We start from the raw sequence: 15,773 nt of genomic DNA, 5'->3' as shown, positions 1-15,773 counted from the left end.
TGGGGATGGGGTTTGTGGCATACTGACGAGTTCCGTCAAATTAAGGCCATGTTCACTTCTACTTATGTTCCGTCCTTCTACCTTTGCCAATGTGCAAATGTTGTGGACCGACAATGTCTCTGCCTATGGCACATTGATGTGACTAAGGACGACAACATGTGTGAGCGCTGTTTCTGGATCAAAGAGATTTCCTTGTTCTTTCGTGATTTTGAACCGATAAGCCTGTTTAGGGACACAAGTAAGTGGTGAAGATGTCTCTGCATCAGAATCTTATCTTTTTTATGTTTTTTGCTATGCCATTATGTATGTCGAACAAAAAATTATATATTCTGTTTTTATGGCTGACTTATTTTCATCTTATGGCTGAGTTATTTTCATCTTATGGCTGACTTATTTTCATCTTATGGCTGAGTTATTTTCATCTTATGGCTGACTTATTTTCATCTTATGGCTGAGTTATTTTCATCTTATGGCTGACTTATTTTCATCTTATGGCTGAGTTTATTCTTATCTTTATTATGCCTTTTGATTGTTTTTTTATTGTTAGAAATATGACTGTTTTTTGATTGTTCACCTAAACGTTAAGACTGATATTATTACATGTTACGGCTGAGTTGTTGTTTCGGAAGAAATTAACAACGGCTGAGTTAAATCCGAGTTACATAAACATAGACTGACTTATGAGTACAGAATCTGAGTAAACAAAGAAGTAGTAGTAGCAACTAATACATTTAAGACTTCATCCTAAGACATTCAATAATTTTTATGATCTCAGTTATGTCTTTCTTCATATCATCTAATTCTGCTTTTATAGCGGCCAAATCCTGCTCTATCGTCGCGAGTTTGTTTGCCACAACTACAAACTCTTCATCATGTGCTTCATCAAGCCATTTGAAAACATGGTTTAGACCCGAATTTGCTCCACATCGATAAAATCTTCTACCCGGATTCTTTATTGTACCTGACGTTAACACAATGGTAGCAGCTCCACAGTCGCACGTCCTTGGAATTCCACGCTGTAGATCCATCTAATTTATACATCATAGCACACAAAAATAATGCAAAATCGAACAAGACCAAAATACAAAAAATAATTCAAAATCGATTTTGGACGCAAGAGACTTACTTTAGGTTTTAGAAGTCGACTCTGGTTTTTCCTTTATCTTTTACTTGTAAATATTGGAAATATAATAGGGAAATCATATTAAATATAAAGATCACGCGTGTCCAAATAAAATGACCTCGATATCGTAAATTACTCGGACATGCGTGTCAGGACATAACTCGACACTGAGTTAAATTATGTATGAATCTTTTGGCCAACTTTTATTTTTCGACATCATTAAATATTAACAATTTTACGGCTGAGGTTTAGTTTTCGGTATTATTAATTATTTGTACGGAGTTTTATTCTTCGGCATTATTTATTAACAATGTTACGGCTGAGTTTTATTCTTCGCATTATTAATTATTAACAATGTTACGACTGAGTTTTATTCGGCATTATTAATTATTAACAATGTTACGGCTGAGTTATATTTTCCGGCATTATTTACTTTACACAAGGAAAAAAAAAAGAAATCATTTTCGTCCCAACGCGAAAAAAAAAGAAAAGCTCTCGACGACAGGCGATTTCGAAGCGTCTCGATACGAAGGTAAAACCGAAGCCTCTCTTTTGCAGATTTGTGGATTCAGCTTAGGTTCGATGATGTTTTCTTCCCATTCTTTTCTTGTTTGCAGATGCCTAATTCGCACAAACCTCATTTCTTGAAGCCTCTGCTTCCCGATTTCCACAGTGGCGTGGTAGACACACACTCTCTATTTCTCATGTGTATATGTTCCTATTTTAGAGTTTGCTTAACTTTGGCTTTTCTGACCTGCAGACAATACCACTTGGCTTCTTCTCACAGCACATAGAAGGGAAGACAAACCGGAAAACATGGAAACTAAGATCGGACGCTACAGATCAAACTTGGGAAGTGATACAAGAAGGCAGGAGACTCACCGGAGGTTGGAAAGATTTCACCACAGCACATGACCTTCAAATCGGTGACATTGTCATCTTCAAACACGAAGGAGATATGGTGTTTCATGTCACACCATTTGGTCCTAGCTGTTGTGAGATTCAGTATACACATCCTCACATCATCAAGGAAGAAGCCGATGCGGATGATGCTCCTTCTTTCTCATTTGACTATTGTTTTCAGGCTGAGGTCACTGCTTCGAATCTAAAAGAAGACAAACTTGTGAGTCGATTTTCAGTTATAGACCATATTTAGTTAGTTATTAACATATGGTTTGATCTGTTCAGTGTCTTTACGTTCTGTGTTTGCAGTATTTAGTTAGTTATTAACATATGGTTTGATCTGTTCTGTGTCTTTACGTTCTGTGTTTGCAGTATCTTCCTGAGGGAGCTACGACTTGTACTGCTTTGAACAAACAATGCCAAGAGATAATACTTGTCAACAAAGAGGGAAATTCATGGACTGTGAGTTTGCGATTTAGCGAAGCAGACGGCATGTATTACATCAGAAGAGGCTGGAGAAAGTTCTGTCGTGCTAACAGATGCGCCATAGGAGACTTATTTGTGTTCAATGTGGTTGGAGATGGGAAAACTACTCCACTAATGTGTGTATGTCCGGAAAGGGAAGAGTGATTTTGAACCTAAACTTATGTATGTCGAACCAGAAATTTATGTATGTCTCTTTTTATGGCTGACTAATATTCATATTATGGTTGAGTTATTGTTTATGTTATTGTTTGATTATGACTGACTTCCACTGAACGTTATAGCTGAGTTACTATCTTATTATGACTGACGAATACTCATATAATGGCTGGGTTATTGTTTGATTATGACTTAATTAACGTAACGGCTGAGTTGCAGTGAACGTTATAACTGAGTTATTAAAACATTATGACTGACGAATACTCATATTATGGCTGGGTTATTGTTTGATAGTGACTTAATTAACGTAACGGCTGAATTGCAGTGAACGTTATAACTGAGTTATTAAAACGTTATGACTGACGAATACTCGTATTATGGCTGGGTTATTGTTTGATTATGAATTAATTAACGTACTGGCTGAGTTGCATTGAACGTAATAGCTGAGTTACTAAAAACATTGCGTCTAAATTATGATTACAACACATGACTACGCAAAGAAATAGTGCCAAAATATGGCCATACCAAACCCACAAACCACCACTGGAAACATCAAACACTTCATCTTTTCCGCTTTACCGAGTTCTTTCTCCAACCGACCAACGTCTACTCTCAGATCTGATATGCCTTTGGTCATGTCACTCATCACCGATTTCATATCTTCTACCTCTTCCACCAAGCACTCGTCCGCCCATTTGAATAAATGTCTCTGATTTCACCAACATGCCCAGCTCTTAGTATCACATTGACAGTATAATGAATAAAATTAAAAATCAAACCTTAATATATCCTTTGCGACAGCAATAGTACAGTCTTCCTGGATTAGCCCGTGATGCAGATGTACATAATTCAGCGGGTTCACCACACCAACACTGTTTCGGCGTTCCTCTTTCCACATGCCGGCGGTGAAAGTAAGTGTTACCAGACACAGATGATGAAGAAGACATTTTCTTTGAATGAAAGAGAAATTGGTGTGAAAGACAAAGTTAAAACAATAGTGGTAGTAATATAAAATCATTTTTTTTTTAAATTCAAATAAAGAGGAATAATTTAAATTAATAAACTATTAAATGCCTCGATATTAGGTTTGAGCCGTATTTTTCCACACACGTGATGCACTTTAATTATGACGAATACTCAATCAAATCAAGAAATACGAAAGGTTCTTTATTATTTTATCAAACACTTAAGTTGAATTCGTATTACGGCTGTGTTAGCGTCTATATTTTGGCTGAGTTAACGTAGACGTATTGACTGAGTTACATTAAAAATAACAATACCTCGATTATGTAAATAATCCGATACATGCGTGCCAGCCGTATAATAATGAGTCTCGATATTCTCAATGCAAACGAAATTTCTCATGCACATAATCTAATATAGTAGTCGATTCGTATAATACATCTATACTGATCAATAATGAGTCTGTCTATGTAATCGATTAATAATAATGAGTAATACGAAGGTTTCTAATAATAGTCTCGATATGTATCATAGATAAGGCTGAGTACGTAATAATAGATGTAATATGCCATATAATAATGAGTCTCGATATTCTCAATGACGATGGAATTTCTCGCACGTATATAATAAGAGAATAAAGGACTCTAATAATGGTCTCGATTATGTAATGGCGGCCATAATAATACATTGAAAATAGCGTTAACTATGGCTTTGTATTTTTACAATATAAGGCTGAGTTATTAGTATCTTAATTCGTATTACGGCTGAGTTACTTAACTGAAACACTGACGTTTGACGCAAACAATTCCGGCTGAGTTAAACAACTTTATAAAACTTAACGGCTGAGTTAAACAACTTTGTAGAAACTTAACTGAGTTAAACAACTTTATAGAAACTTAATGGCTGAGTTAAACAACAACTTAACAGCTGAGTTAAACAACTTTATAAACTTAACGGCTGAGTTAAACAACTTTATAGAAACTTAACGGCTGAGTTAAACAACTTAATAGAAACTTAATGGCTGAGTTAAACAACTTTATAGAAACTTAACGGCTGAGTTAAACAACTTTACAAAACCTTGACGGCTGAATACAAACAAAAACAACAAATCAATTTCTAAAACCAAAATTATCAGGACCAAATTCTTCAAACATGTGGACAAGATCACGCCAAACTCTAGTTAGCATCCACGCAGGCTTCTCACCCCCATGTGCCCACCTCCTCTTCAAGAGGCGCATCTGACAACGAAACACCGTTCTGGCCACCAGATTAAAATTTGTCCAAACTTGAAAATTATATCTTCGTGCCCACGTGCGTTTGCGCTACAACAAAAAACCAATTTCCAAATGTAAGTGCTGTTATTATGTCTAATATCAAAAACAATTCAAAGATGTTGTCCTTACAGCGAGTTGAAGAAACCAGCGTTCCTTAAAATGATCGGGAATGGCGCGCCATGTCGGCCAATCATGAACCCATCCTTCTGCTAAAATCGACGGGATGGCCAGGGAGAGATCGCTTAGAAATTTAAACCAGATTACGCTGTCAAGCAAGACACCCGGGCCAGGGTATAGAACGGGAAGGTTTTCACGATTTTCAGAGTTTAGTATCTCATTGACTCTGTTCTCTAACCTTTCTGAATAACCAGGAACAATCATAACTTTGTAAGGCGATATAGAGATATTGTTTAGGTTTTCTAGTGAGATAAGGCGAGAAGGTGCAAGAGAAGGGGGCTATATATAGGGGAAGTATAGAACATAAAGGTCGCGAGATAAAATATCTAAAATTTTCGCGCCATATGTAAATATTAACTTACACTAACAGGCTGAGTTATTAAACCTTTACGGCTGATTTGTTGTTTGCCGTTTAGGGTATAGGGTTTAGTTATTTAGGGTTTGGGTTCCGAATAAGATTGTTTAGGGTTATGATTTATGATGTACGAACCACAAGATATGATAAATATCACAAATTCATAATAAATAACACAATAACAGTTTACGTGTTTTGAATCATGCTCACACCTCATATCACTGCCTAGAGTTTTAGGTACTCGTAAGAGACAACATATACCTCAAGATTATAATCGATTCCAAACTCGTATAGTCAACAAAGATCATGCTCACACATTGAGTTATTATTAATTATTTTGATAATTGGACTTTATATATAACATTCGAATGAAAAATTATTAATTATTTTGATTCTAGGGTATGTTTGAGGTATGACTGAGTTATCAATGAGTACTGGCTGAGTATTACTAATCGATACGACTGAGTTATTACAGCGTTACACAGTTATATCATCTATGACAGTATAACAAAGACATATAATATCCAAAGTCAAATAGTTAACATAACAACAAACACAGGTTCACAAACAAACACAGTTTCATTTTGACAACAAATTGTTCATTCCAACATTTCCTCCTTCCTCGAGGATATCTGCTGCCATCTTCACCCGTAACCCTTGAATATTACTATCGTTTATGCCATCAAAAGATACACCAAGCGCTAGACACTCCACAAACTTCAACGAATAAACCCCACAATCACCTGACATGTTGTTTTGTGGAATGTATCTTTTGCTCCTCCGTCTGAATGCGAACCTCTTCCTAGAATGCTTTCGGAGATCGGCAGGAATAAGCTCATTCAACATCCAGGGAAGCATCTCCAGTAGAGGTCTAAAAGCATTTAGCATTTTTTGCTCACTTTCGGGTGTTGACTCTCCATAGATTGGATCGTAGCAATCTATCTTCTCCTTGATCAGATCCACGTGAAACGCCACCCAGTGATTACCGCCGGTTTGAAGACATCCGTACACGTGATCCACATCTGCATACCACTTCAAGTTTGTTGTAAATTCTTCGGGGAATCTCCCGTTTACCAACGCTTCATAACCACTGTCTTTGAACTTGAACGAAGCAGGTTTCATCCTGAACTGCCTGTAATCGTAAGCCCAAAAACTTAACAACCAAGGGTCTATGAAACCAATCCGCTTGGACCAGAATGGAGTGGGATCTCGCATGGACCTTTGTATGAGGACGTTCATATACGCAGCGATATGCTAGACAAAGAAAAATAATAAGTCAGCCGTAATATAATGAATTAAATATATAAGTCAGCCTTTATAGAATATATAAGTCAGCCTTAATAAAGACTTACATTATCAAACACCCATCCATATTCTTTGTCAGGCCACGGTCTTTCATGCATGAGTATGCTGTAGAAGTCACTCTCATGATCAGCTGAGAGTTCTTCTGGTTTATCTTTAGGTGCTGGTGGTTTGGGTGGAATTGCCTTAATGTGTTGCTTCAGTTTTTCCAGTCGCGCCGGATCAACAGGTGCGCAAGGGTCGTATATTGCTGATGAAGGCGTAATGTTCTTCCTCATGCAAGTCGTCTGTCCATTGTCTCCAATGTACGGAAAAACTGGTGCTGAATCAAGGTTCGTCAATGAAAACCCTTGTGGAGATAACTTAACTGATTTCTCCCGAAGTTCCTTTATCACGGAAGATCTAATCAATTCAGCTGGCTCGACATCAGACTCCGCCGCCAATGCGTTATCTTCCGCAAGAACTTCGTCGTTCGTCACAACACATTCCTCAGACCGCTGTAACTCAGCCTCTTCTTCTTTCTTCTTCTTCGGTAACTCAGCCTCTTTTTCCTTCTTTTTTTTCGGTAACTCAGCCTCGTCTTCCTTCTTTTTCTTCTGTAACCCAGCCTCTTGTTTCTTTTGTAACTCAGCCGCTTTTCTCTTCTGTTTCTTCTCCTCGTTCTCTTTTTTCTTAGCCTCTTGCTTCTCCTTCCTCTTCAACGCAGCCTCTGCCCGCTGTGCTTTTTTCTTATCCTCGATAGCCTCATCCTTTACAGTAACAGTACGCTTGGCCTTGCCCCGTAAGCCGCGTCCATAGGCTGGAACGTTGGCATCCTTACCATCCTTAGCATCCTTAGTAATCTTTGCAGGAGAAACACTGATGAAATCAATTTCATTAAAATCATCACCCAAAATCCTTCTCACCACTGTATCCTTCTCAAGCTCCGAATTCTTCTTTGCAGGGGTCTCAGCTAACGCTGGACTTTTGACTGACTTCTGCTGTTTCTGCTGCGCCGGCACCGGACTTTTGACAGCCTTCTCCTTCCGCTGCGGCGGCACCGGACTTTTGACAGCCTTCTCTTTCTGCTGCGGCGGCTCTGGACTTTTGACAGGCTTTTTCTGCTGCCGCGGTTCTGTCACTGGAGTTTTTACAGACTTCTCCTCCTGGGCCTGCGGTTCTACCACTGGACTTTTGTCCGACTTTTCCGGTGGCGACCTCCTACGAGGTGATGATGTCACCGATAAAGATTTTTCTACGCCGGCGGAGGAGAGTTTAGCATCGTTGTCGGGAATTTTCCTTTCCCCCAAAACTTTCAGACTCTGCTGCACTACAGCTTTCACCACGTTATCTAGGGTCTTCTCGTCCATCACTGGCCGGTTCCGGTCAAAATCGTAAGCGTCAAATTTTGCTGAAATATTCTGCAGAGCACTCACAAGATTCGTCAGAGTCGCTTTGTCCAATACAGCTTCCTCCTCGCTAGAACCCTTTCTCGTTTCAGCAGCTTCTTTCTTCTGCTTCTTTGTTGATGGCTCAGCTTCTGATGAAACTCCCTTCGTTTTCTTCTTCTTCTTCTTCTCATTCCCCTTCCCCTGCTCATCCCTCTGTACTTCCCAGAAACCTTTCACGTATCTACCTGCGTGTATGTCTTCTACCAACCTAACGAGTTGTGGGTCGTCAGGTTCATCCGACCATACAGGAAACATCTCTTCAATTGACTCCTTCATAACCATTCTCCTCAAACGGACCTGCAACACCAGTTTATCATAAACTCAGCCATCAAATAACACAAAACCAAGCCATCAAATAAATTAATTCGGTCACAATATAAAATAAACTCAGCCATCAAATAACACAAAACCAAGCCATCAAATAAATTAATTCGGTCACAATATAAAATAAACTCAGCCATCAAATAGACTAATTCGGCAACAATATAAAATAAACTCAACCATTAAGTAGCTGTTAACTCAGTCGTATAAGTAGCAGTTAAACATTACCTCGCCATGATCTTTGATTTCGTCAGACAAGACAGTATCAAAACTTGAACGTGTACGCCTTCCACCCCATCGCAAAAGAGGAACGTCTTCATTGTTGACCACTCTCCCAAACTTCTCACCGAAACAGACGATGGACTCATACGCCCAAACCAATAAAACGTCCTTCATGCCGCTTACTGTGTATGACTTTCCATCTGGAGACAGTGTTTTCAGAGAGTCAACAAGAACTTCGTATGCAGTCCGACCCCATGGATACGACCTCATGGCTTCATCGTCGAATACCCTTATTGCACTTTGAAAGGGTATCCTTGAATTGTGATGCAAACAGTACAGTCCCATGGCTTGAAGAAATAACATCCCCAACCACTTACGCTTTTCAAAACTCCAACCAGGACAGAACTCTAATGCTGCCTTCAGCTCATCATACTTGGGTCCCATCCCAAGCGGCACCTTCAACTCCTCCCAAAACTCTTTGTATTGATCAGGTTCAAAACTTTCTGTTGGCAATGGACCTGTGTTTAACCCAGTGATCTCACCAAACTCGAGCAAGCTAAACCTGATAACATCATCAACCACAACAGACCATATCTCCTTTTTATGCACTCGCAGCTGTCTACATAGCAGATAGTGTACGGTCCTACCAGACCAAATGCTTTCGCGTGAAAGTAGCCTAGCAACTACTCCAATGGGAGAGTTCACCAGTTCTTCCCACACATCGAGTCCTATTGTTTCTTTAATGTGGGGGAAATGTCCTGCACGGAAATTATGATTGATATCTTTACCTTCTAGGTTAGAAGGGTAAAGTCTTGGAGGGTAATCACGTGGTTCGACTTGACTAACATCCATCTGATCATATAACACAACAATAAATCAGCCACAACATAAAAATAACACAGCCATATCATAATATTAAAATATATTAGGTCATATATATAACTCAGCCATAACATAATAATTACTCAGTTATAACATAACCATAACTCAGCCATAACATAATAATTACTCAGTTATAACATAACCATAACTCAGCCACAACAAAAAGCCCTAATTCAGACACAACAAAAGCCTAGACAATCACATATCTCAGCCGCAACATAACCCTAACTCAGACACAACAAAATCCTCGACAAACCCATAGCACAGTCAACATAACCCTAACTCAGTCGCAACAAAAACCTCGACACACCCATATCACAGCCTCAACCAAAACACAAACAATCTCAGTCGCAATATATAACTGACCCACAAACTCAACCAAAATACAATATATAACGTCGCGACATCTTACCGGAAAAGATGAACTCGTTGATGAGAATGCGGTGAAGGCGATTTCGTACAGACGACGGTTTCTAAAAACTCCGACGAGACAGAGTTCAACGACAGAGAGTTATAGAGAGTTCAACGACAGAGAGTTAGAGAGAGTTCGAGGAAGTAAAGAACAATGTCGACGAGGGTTTCAAAGGGTGAGAGGATTTCGGTTTGCGGTTCCTTCTTCGACACAACACAGTTCTTCGTGTTCTTTTTTTTTTTTTTGACAAAACCGTATGTATGATAGTGATAGTGATAAAGACGGTTTGGTTTCAGAAAATAACTGATGTGATGTGGATTTTTAATAACTGATGTGGCTTTGATCTTTAAAATTAGTTTCAGAAAATAAAACATAACAAAAGCCCCTTATTGTAAATTACTAGGAAAGAGAAAACATTCTAGTAATTAAACAAAGATGTACAACATTCTAGTAATAAACCATAAAATGTGTAACATTCTAGTAATTTTCTCTTTTTCTTTTTATCCTCCTAACTGGACTAAGCTATCTCACGGCAAAAGAGAATATCCATCCTACAACATCCTAAACCTAACTCCCTATTTCCTATTCATCTGCCATCAAAGCTCCTCATTTTCACAATCTGTTTTTCTTCTGGATATTTAACCAAACATCTTGTGTGCACTCATCAAAACAAAACTTGTCGCCATTTATCTCATCGCTATCAAACCCAGAACTAGCCTATTCATTTTATTTCCACATTCCAAGCCTATAGCACTAAATCGTTCATAACATACCAGAAGATATGCGCTGATGAAGAGACATGAAGGAGCTTCCCCTGCTTTTGTTCCCACAAGCGCTTCTTCTGGTGTTTCCATTTTTTTTTTTGGCAGATGGGCTTTTATCTGGAAGGCCCAATAACATGTTGATTTGCTGGAGCCCAACTTCCTCTTCTTCTTCGATTGGAAGATCTGCTTCTGGCTTTTCTTATCAGGTGACCCTGCTGGAAAGAGTAGAGCTTAAACTTCACTGTCATATCAACACAGATCTGCAGCACAATTGCAGAAAGTCTCTTTCTTTTCTTTGGATTTCGCCCATGAACCAGCAGATTGTCGATGGCTTAGATAGAGGGTGCAGAAGCTAGAAGAAGATAGGGTAACCCATGAAAATCGACTGAAGCTCTGATACCATGATAACAAATGTAGAAAATGCTCAAAGAGCTTTATTTAAACAGAAATAGAGATAGCTTATTAAGCTTTATTGAACAAGAAAGTAAAGAGAGGAGAAGAGATTTAAGTTGTCACCAAGATCTAAATGATTCTGAAATGATATTCATAAAGATAAGGTTTTGGCTGCACAAACCGCAGCCTTGGTTGCGTTCAATGTAGGATTCTTACATCATATATATTGGTCTAGAAAACCCTAAGTACATGGGTTAATGAGGCTTCTTAGTGGATATAAGTTGGGCTTGTATGTGGGCTTCAATAAATATAAGTGATGAAGTCAAAACCAAACACCTTGAATCCATAGTCAAGGAAACTTCAGTGACATGTTCTAGTGCCATAAGACTAAGAGAAAAATTTAATCTAGTTATAGAAGCCATCAAACGCTGGAGCCCAAACCGAACATTCAAGCTAAAGCGTTGAAAGACACAAACACAAACATACCTCAAAATACTTCATGCTGACTGGTCCAAGGATGGGTTACTAAAGGATTCCACTCGTATAAGCCTCACAAAAAAATCTCATTTCATCAAAAATCAAGTTACGCTTATTCACTTGGTCGAGCAATGAGATCAGAACACCAAAAATGCCTCAGAAACCGCATCAAAGGTGCAAGATATTGGCCTAGTAAGCTGCTTAGCCGATAGAGCTCAAGTAGAGGAAGATGTTTTGTGAGCTGCGAATTTGAAGAAACAGTAAGGTTCAACTAGTTAATGTAGAAGCGGAAAAACTGGACTGACATAAACGATAAAATAAAAGCGATGTTAAGAAAATATACGAATGTAAAAGCGAATACAAGAACGATAAGAAATCGTATTCGCTAAGAGACATGGAGTCGAGATATGATCTCTTTCCTTAACTCAAAATATTCGCTCCGTTAGTGAGACGGGACTGTACGAATATAAAGTCCCAGGATACAACCATGGCAGACGAATCACGCCTCACTCGTGATCGCCCTATCGAACTATAAACTTTACGAAATACTCTCGTATTTACGACTTACGCTAAGGAATTTTCGTTGTTGTTTGATCTGAAAAACTTAGAGAAATGAGAAGAGGAGAGTCTGTATTTAAAGAGGAGACTAGGAGCGGTTTTTTGAAACTGTTGCGAACGTTTTTCCAAAAATCTCGCAAAGATCTCGGAGTGGAACGTTGAGCAGCTTTCTCCGCAAGTTTCTCTCTTGTTGACTCGTTCTGATCCATTTCGAACAGATAAACTTCGTGTCGTTTATAAATGAACTACATGTCGTTTATACACAAATGTCTGTTTTTTAGAAATGAAATCGCAAAGCGTTGAGTTTAACTTGGTCCAAAAAAAATATTTTTATCGGGCCGGAGGCCACCAAACCCAAGCCCATGCCCAAGCCCACGCCGAGCCGGCTGGAAAGCGGCGGCGCGCGAGTGGGGAGCCATCCTCTCTTTTGCAGCCGTTTACACCCTCATAACACAAAGGCATATTTATACTGATCTATCTCTCTTCTCCTGGTCGATGTGAGACTCTTTCCCATAACCATTTTCATTTAAATGACATTTCTTTTGGGCTGAGACCCATGTCATTTGCTACTCATAATTTAATAAAGTCCAATGGCATATATTGTTCCAACAGTTAAAGCTATAGGTTCATCAAGGAACACTCCAAGAACTTATTAAAACAAGGACCGTCCATTTTATCTCACGGCCAAAGTAGATATTATACATTTATCTACTTTGGTCGACCCCAAAGTAGAGTTTCTATATTTGGTCGAGTAGTTTTTCCTTTCTGTTTTTTACTCGACCAAATACAAGTCTTTGAAAAAGTTTTTCCTTTTTCTTTCAAGAAGATTTTTCCATTTTTACTTATAGTAATTTTACCTTTTTGTTTCATAGATTTGTTTACGTTTTATGCTTTCTTTCTCTGTTTCTTTGAAGGCTAAAGTAGGTCGCGGCTAAAGATCATATTAATAAGGCTTTAGTGGAGTCCCTACTTGTATGATAACTTTTTGTTATAATCAACAAAAAGAAAACACAGTACTTCCTGATGTTTGTCTTGTCGGTAATATTTTCGTTCTTCTGCTTTTGTGTATCAATACCCCTAAGAATTAAGCAAGGATTGTGGTATCAGAAACTCTATCTCATCATCATTGTGATACCATCGATCCACCAGTCTTACCATAATTGATCATACAAGAGAGGGCGTTAAAAGAAGCTAGTTCGACCACATCCCACAAGTTTCACAAGTCTAAGACTTGTATTCATCCATCAACCATGAACCATCACTGGGTACAAAATAAGAGAGCATAAAAGCCAACTTGTGATTCCTATCACTCTATCTCTAACAAACACCTTGTTATTAGACGTAGAGAGTTTACAAACGTTGTGTTTACACAGTGTGGATACACTCCTATATATTCTTCTTTCTATGAAAATAATTCGACTTTCGAATCTGTAAGCTAACAATTTTATTGTACAAAGTGGATGAATCCTGTTGCCCTTTTATGACTATTGTTCTTTACAAAAAAAAAAAAAAATCAAGAAACTCTTCATGTTAAGAAGATAATAATCCTCTTCTCTTTACAAGCTCATTGTCAACCTGCAAAACACCCATCAGGTTTTAGATGATTCTCATCATAGCCAAGTCCAAACAAAAGTATAGAACGAAGTTAATAAACATAACTACTTGCTCTGGTCCATGAAGTAGCCTAATGATATCACTGAGAATATTGACTCAAGAAGCAGCCAGTATCTTTACCTTCGATTCTGTAGAGCATCTTTGGACTTGTTTTCGTTGAGGTAACACTCAAAAGCCCCATCTCCGCTGAGTATTTTTGTTGTACATCCACGAGAATCTCCCTCATCTACAATAACGGCATGATCGATTCTCTCGTCTCCCATATTAACGTCTGGAATCTAAGGAACGAAATGATTCAAAAGTGTGAAGACTAATACTTATATCGTAGCTTAACAATCTAAAGGTGTAGCAGCAGTACCTCGAATATGGCTTCGGTGAGAATGCTTTCAAGTAAGGCTCTTAGCCCCCTAGAACCTGTATTCTTCACCATCGCTTGCTTCGAAATCATCTGAGCGCTTTCTCGGTACAATGCAACTTTACCTGAAGTTTCGCAAACACATCATGCATGAACCAAAAGTCCAAGCTTAAACTGAAATCTGCATACTTTCAGATCTCATTCTTGGCAAGTTTATATTTTGAGGGAGCTTACATTATTCATACTAAATAGTTTCTTGTACTGTTTCCCAAGAGCATTCTTGGGTTCTACAAGCACCTGCAGGGCAAAACGCAAAGGCACAATATGAGAAGGATAAAAAGAAACGCATTATCAGCAACATGATACACGTAAGCTAAAAAGATTAAGTTAACCCGAATGAGCTGGTCCTCTGTTAGAGCTAACAAACTAACTAAAATGGGAAAGCGTCCAACAAACTCTCCACCTGAAATCCACTTTTCTAAAACTAAGATTACTTTCAAGAAATGAGAAGTGTTTTACATTTAGAAACAGAGGTTCACATATTCTAGCAAATATGAAGTTATTGCACCACTGGTCTCTCCACTGTTAGCCATGTTGGCACGGACAGGTGCTCCAAAACCAATCGATGAATCTTGTCGTCTGGAGAAAGATTTGAGATGATCAGATCGAAGTCGAAAACAAATGTATTACAACGATAAGTGAAATAACCTATCCACAATGGCCTTCTCGAGATCAACAAACGCTCCTCCACAGATAAAGAGGATATCTTTTGTGTACATCAATGGAATAAACACATAATAGATGCACAATAAAATTAAACGATAAAAGGACAATAATAAAGTTCTAGCTCTAAACCTGTACGTGGCCACCCCCGTGGATGCTTCCTTGCTCCCTTCCGTGGAACATTTACAACCTGTAAAGATTATTCAACGATCAATATAGAAGCAAAACGTTTATCATTGTCTTGGTGCATACTGACCCTCTTGGTTATCTTATCAACTTCATCAATAGCCTTGTTCTTTTAGAAGACGCGCTGCGTCAGCGTCTTGCAGCTTAATTATAACTGCTTTCTCGTTCACGCGTCTGGACATAAACACCGGTAGCTGTGTTTTTGCCTATCAAAAGTAGTTGCAGCGTCAACATAAATACCGCCACTTTTAACAGCGTCAACGACGACACCGGAAACCTTCGCAAAAATAGTAGCAGCGTCAACTTAATTAAATTTTCCATCGTCTTTTTGTTCAGTTTTTGATCGGTGCCGCTGACGCCGCGCGTTTTCTAAAAAGAACAGCCTTAATGTAGACAATTCTGTGAATGTTATCAAGCTTTAGGATTTTCTGAATAATACTTTACTCTCATTAATTTACAAAGGAGAAGACATGAGTCAATATAAAGGACTCAAGAAGGATCTAGATACAAAGACTAACAGCTGTAAAGGAAAAGATATTAGCTAGCCAATACTAGGCGTTAGGAGAGGAGCAACGGAGTTGTGGATAAGACGCAGCTGTGGTGAGGCCGTACCAAGCTCCTCTGCTCTACAAGACGACAAAGCCAGCATAGGAGATGACCGTTGATGAAGATGAGCTTCCTCAGTCATAATGGGCTG

General features: G+C 38.7%; 2 protein-coding genes across 2 annotated transcripts; one reads left to right on the top strand and one right to left on the bottom strand.

Moving 5' to 3' along the window:
* Positions 1-1,591: 1,591 nt before the first annotated feature.
* Positions 1,592-4,030, top strand: LOC125609543 (B3 domain-containing protein REM10-like). Its single transcript, XM_048781022.1, has 4 exons — positions 1,592-1,655; positions 1,741-1,803; positions 1,884-2,246; positions 2,399-4,030. The coding sequence occupies exons 2-4, from the start codon at positions 1,741-1,743 to the stop codon at positions 2,654-2,656; spliced, it is 684 nt and encodes a 227-aa protein (XP_048636979.1). The 5' UTR covers positions 1,592-1,655; the 3' UTR covers positions 2,657-4,030.
* LOC106393418 (uncharacterized protein At4g04775-like) lies at positions 3,159-3,615 on the bottom strand. Its single transcript, XM_013834118.1, has 2 exons — positions 3,448-3,615; positions 3,159-3,377 (listed from the first exon to the last, which is right to left on the bottom strand). The coding sequence occupies exons 1-2, from the start codon at positions 3,613-3,615 to the stop codon at positions 3,159-3,161; spliced, it is 387 nt and encodes a 128-aa protein (XP_013689572.1).
* Positions 4,031-15,773: the final 11,743 nt, after the last annotated feature.

This window comes from Brassica napus, chromosome A5 (assembly GCF_020379485.1).
Source record: "Brassica napus cultivar Da-Ae chromosome A5, Da-Ae, whole genome shotgun sequence".
Lineage (NCBI taxonomy): Eukaryota > Viridiplantae > Streptophyta > Magnoliopsida > Brassicales > Brassicaceae > Brassica > Brassica napus.
This window is presented reverse-complemented; position numbering and strand designations above follow the sequence as displayed.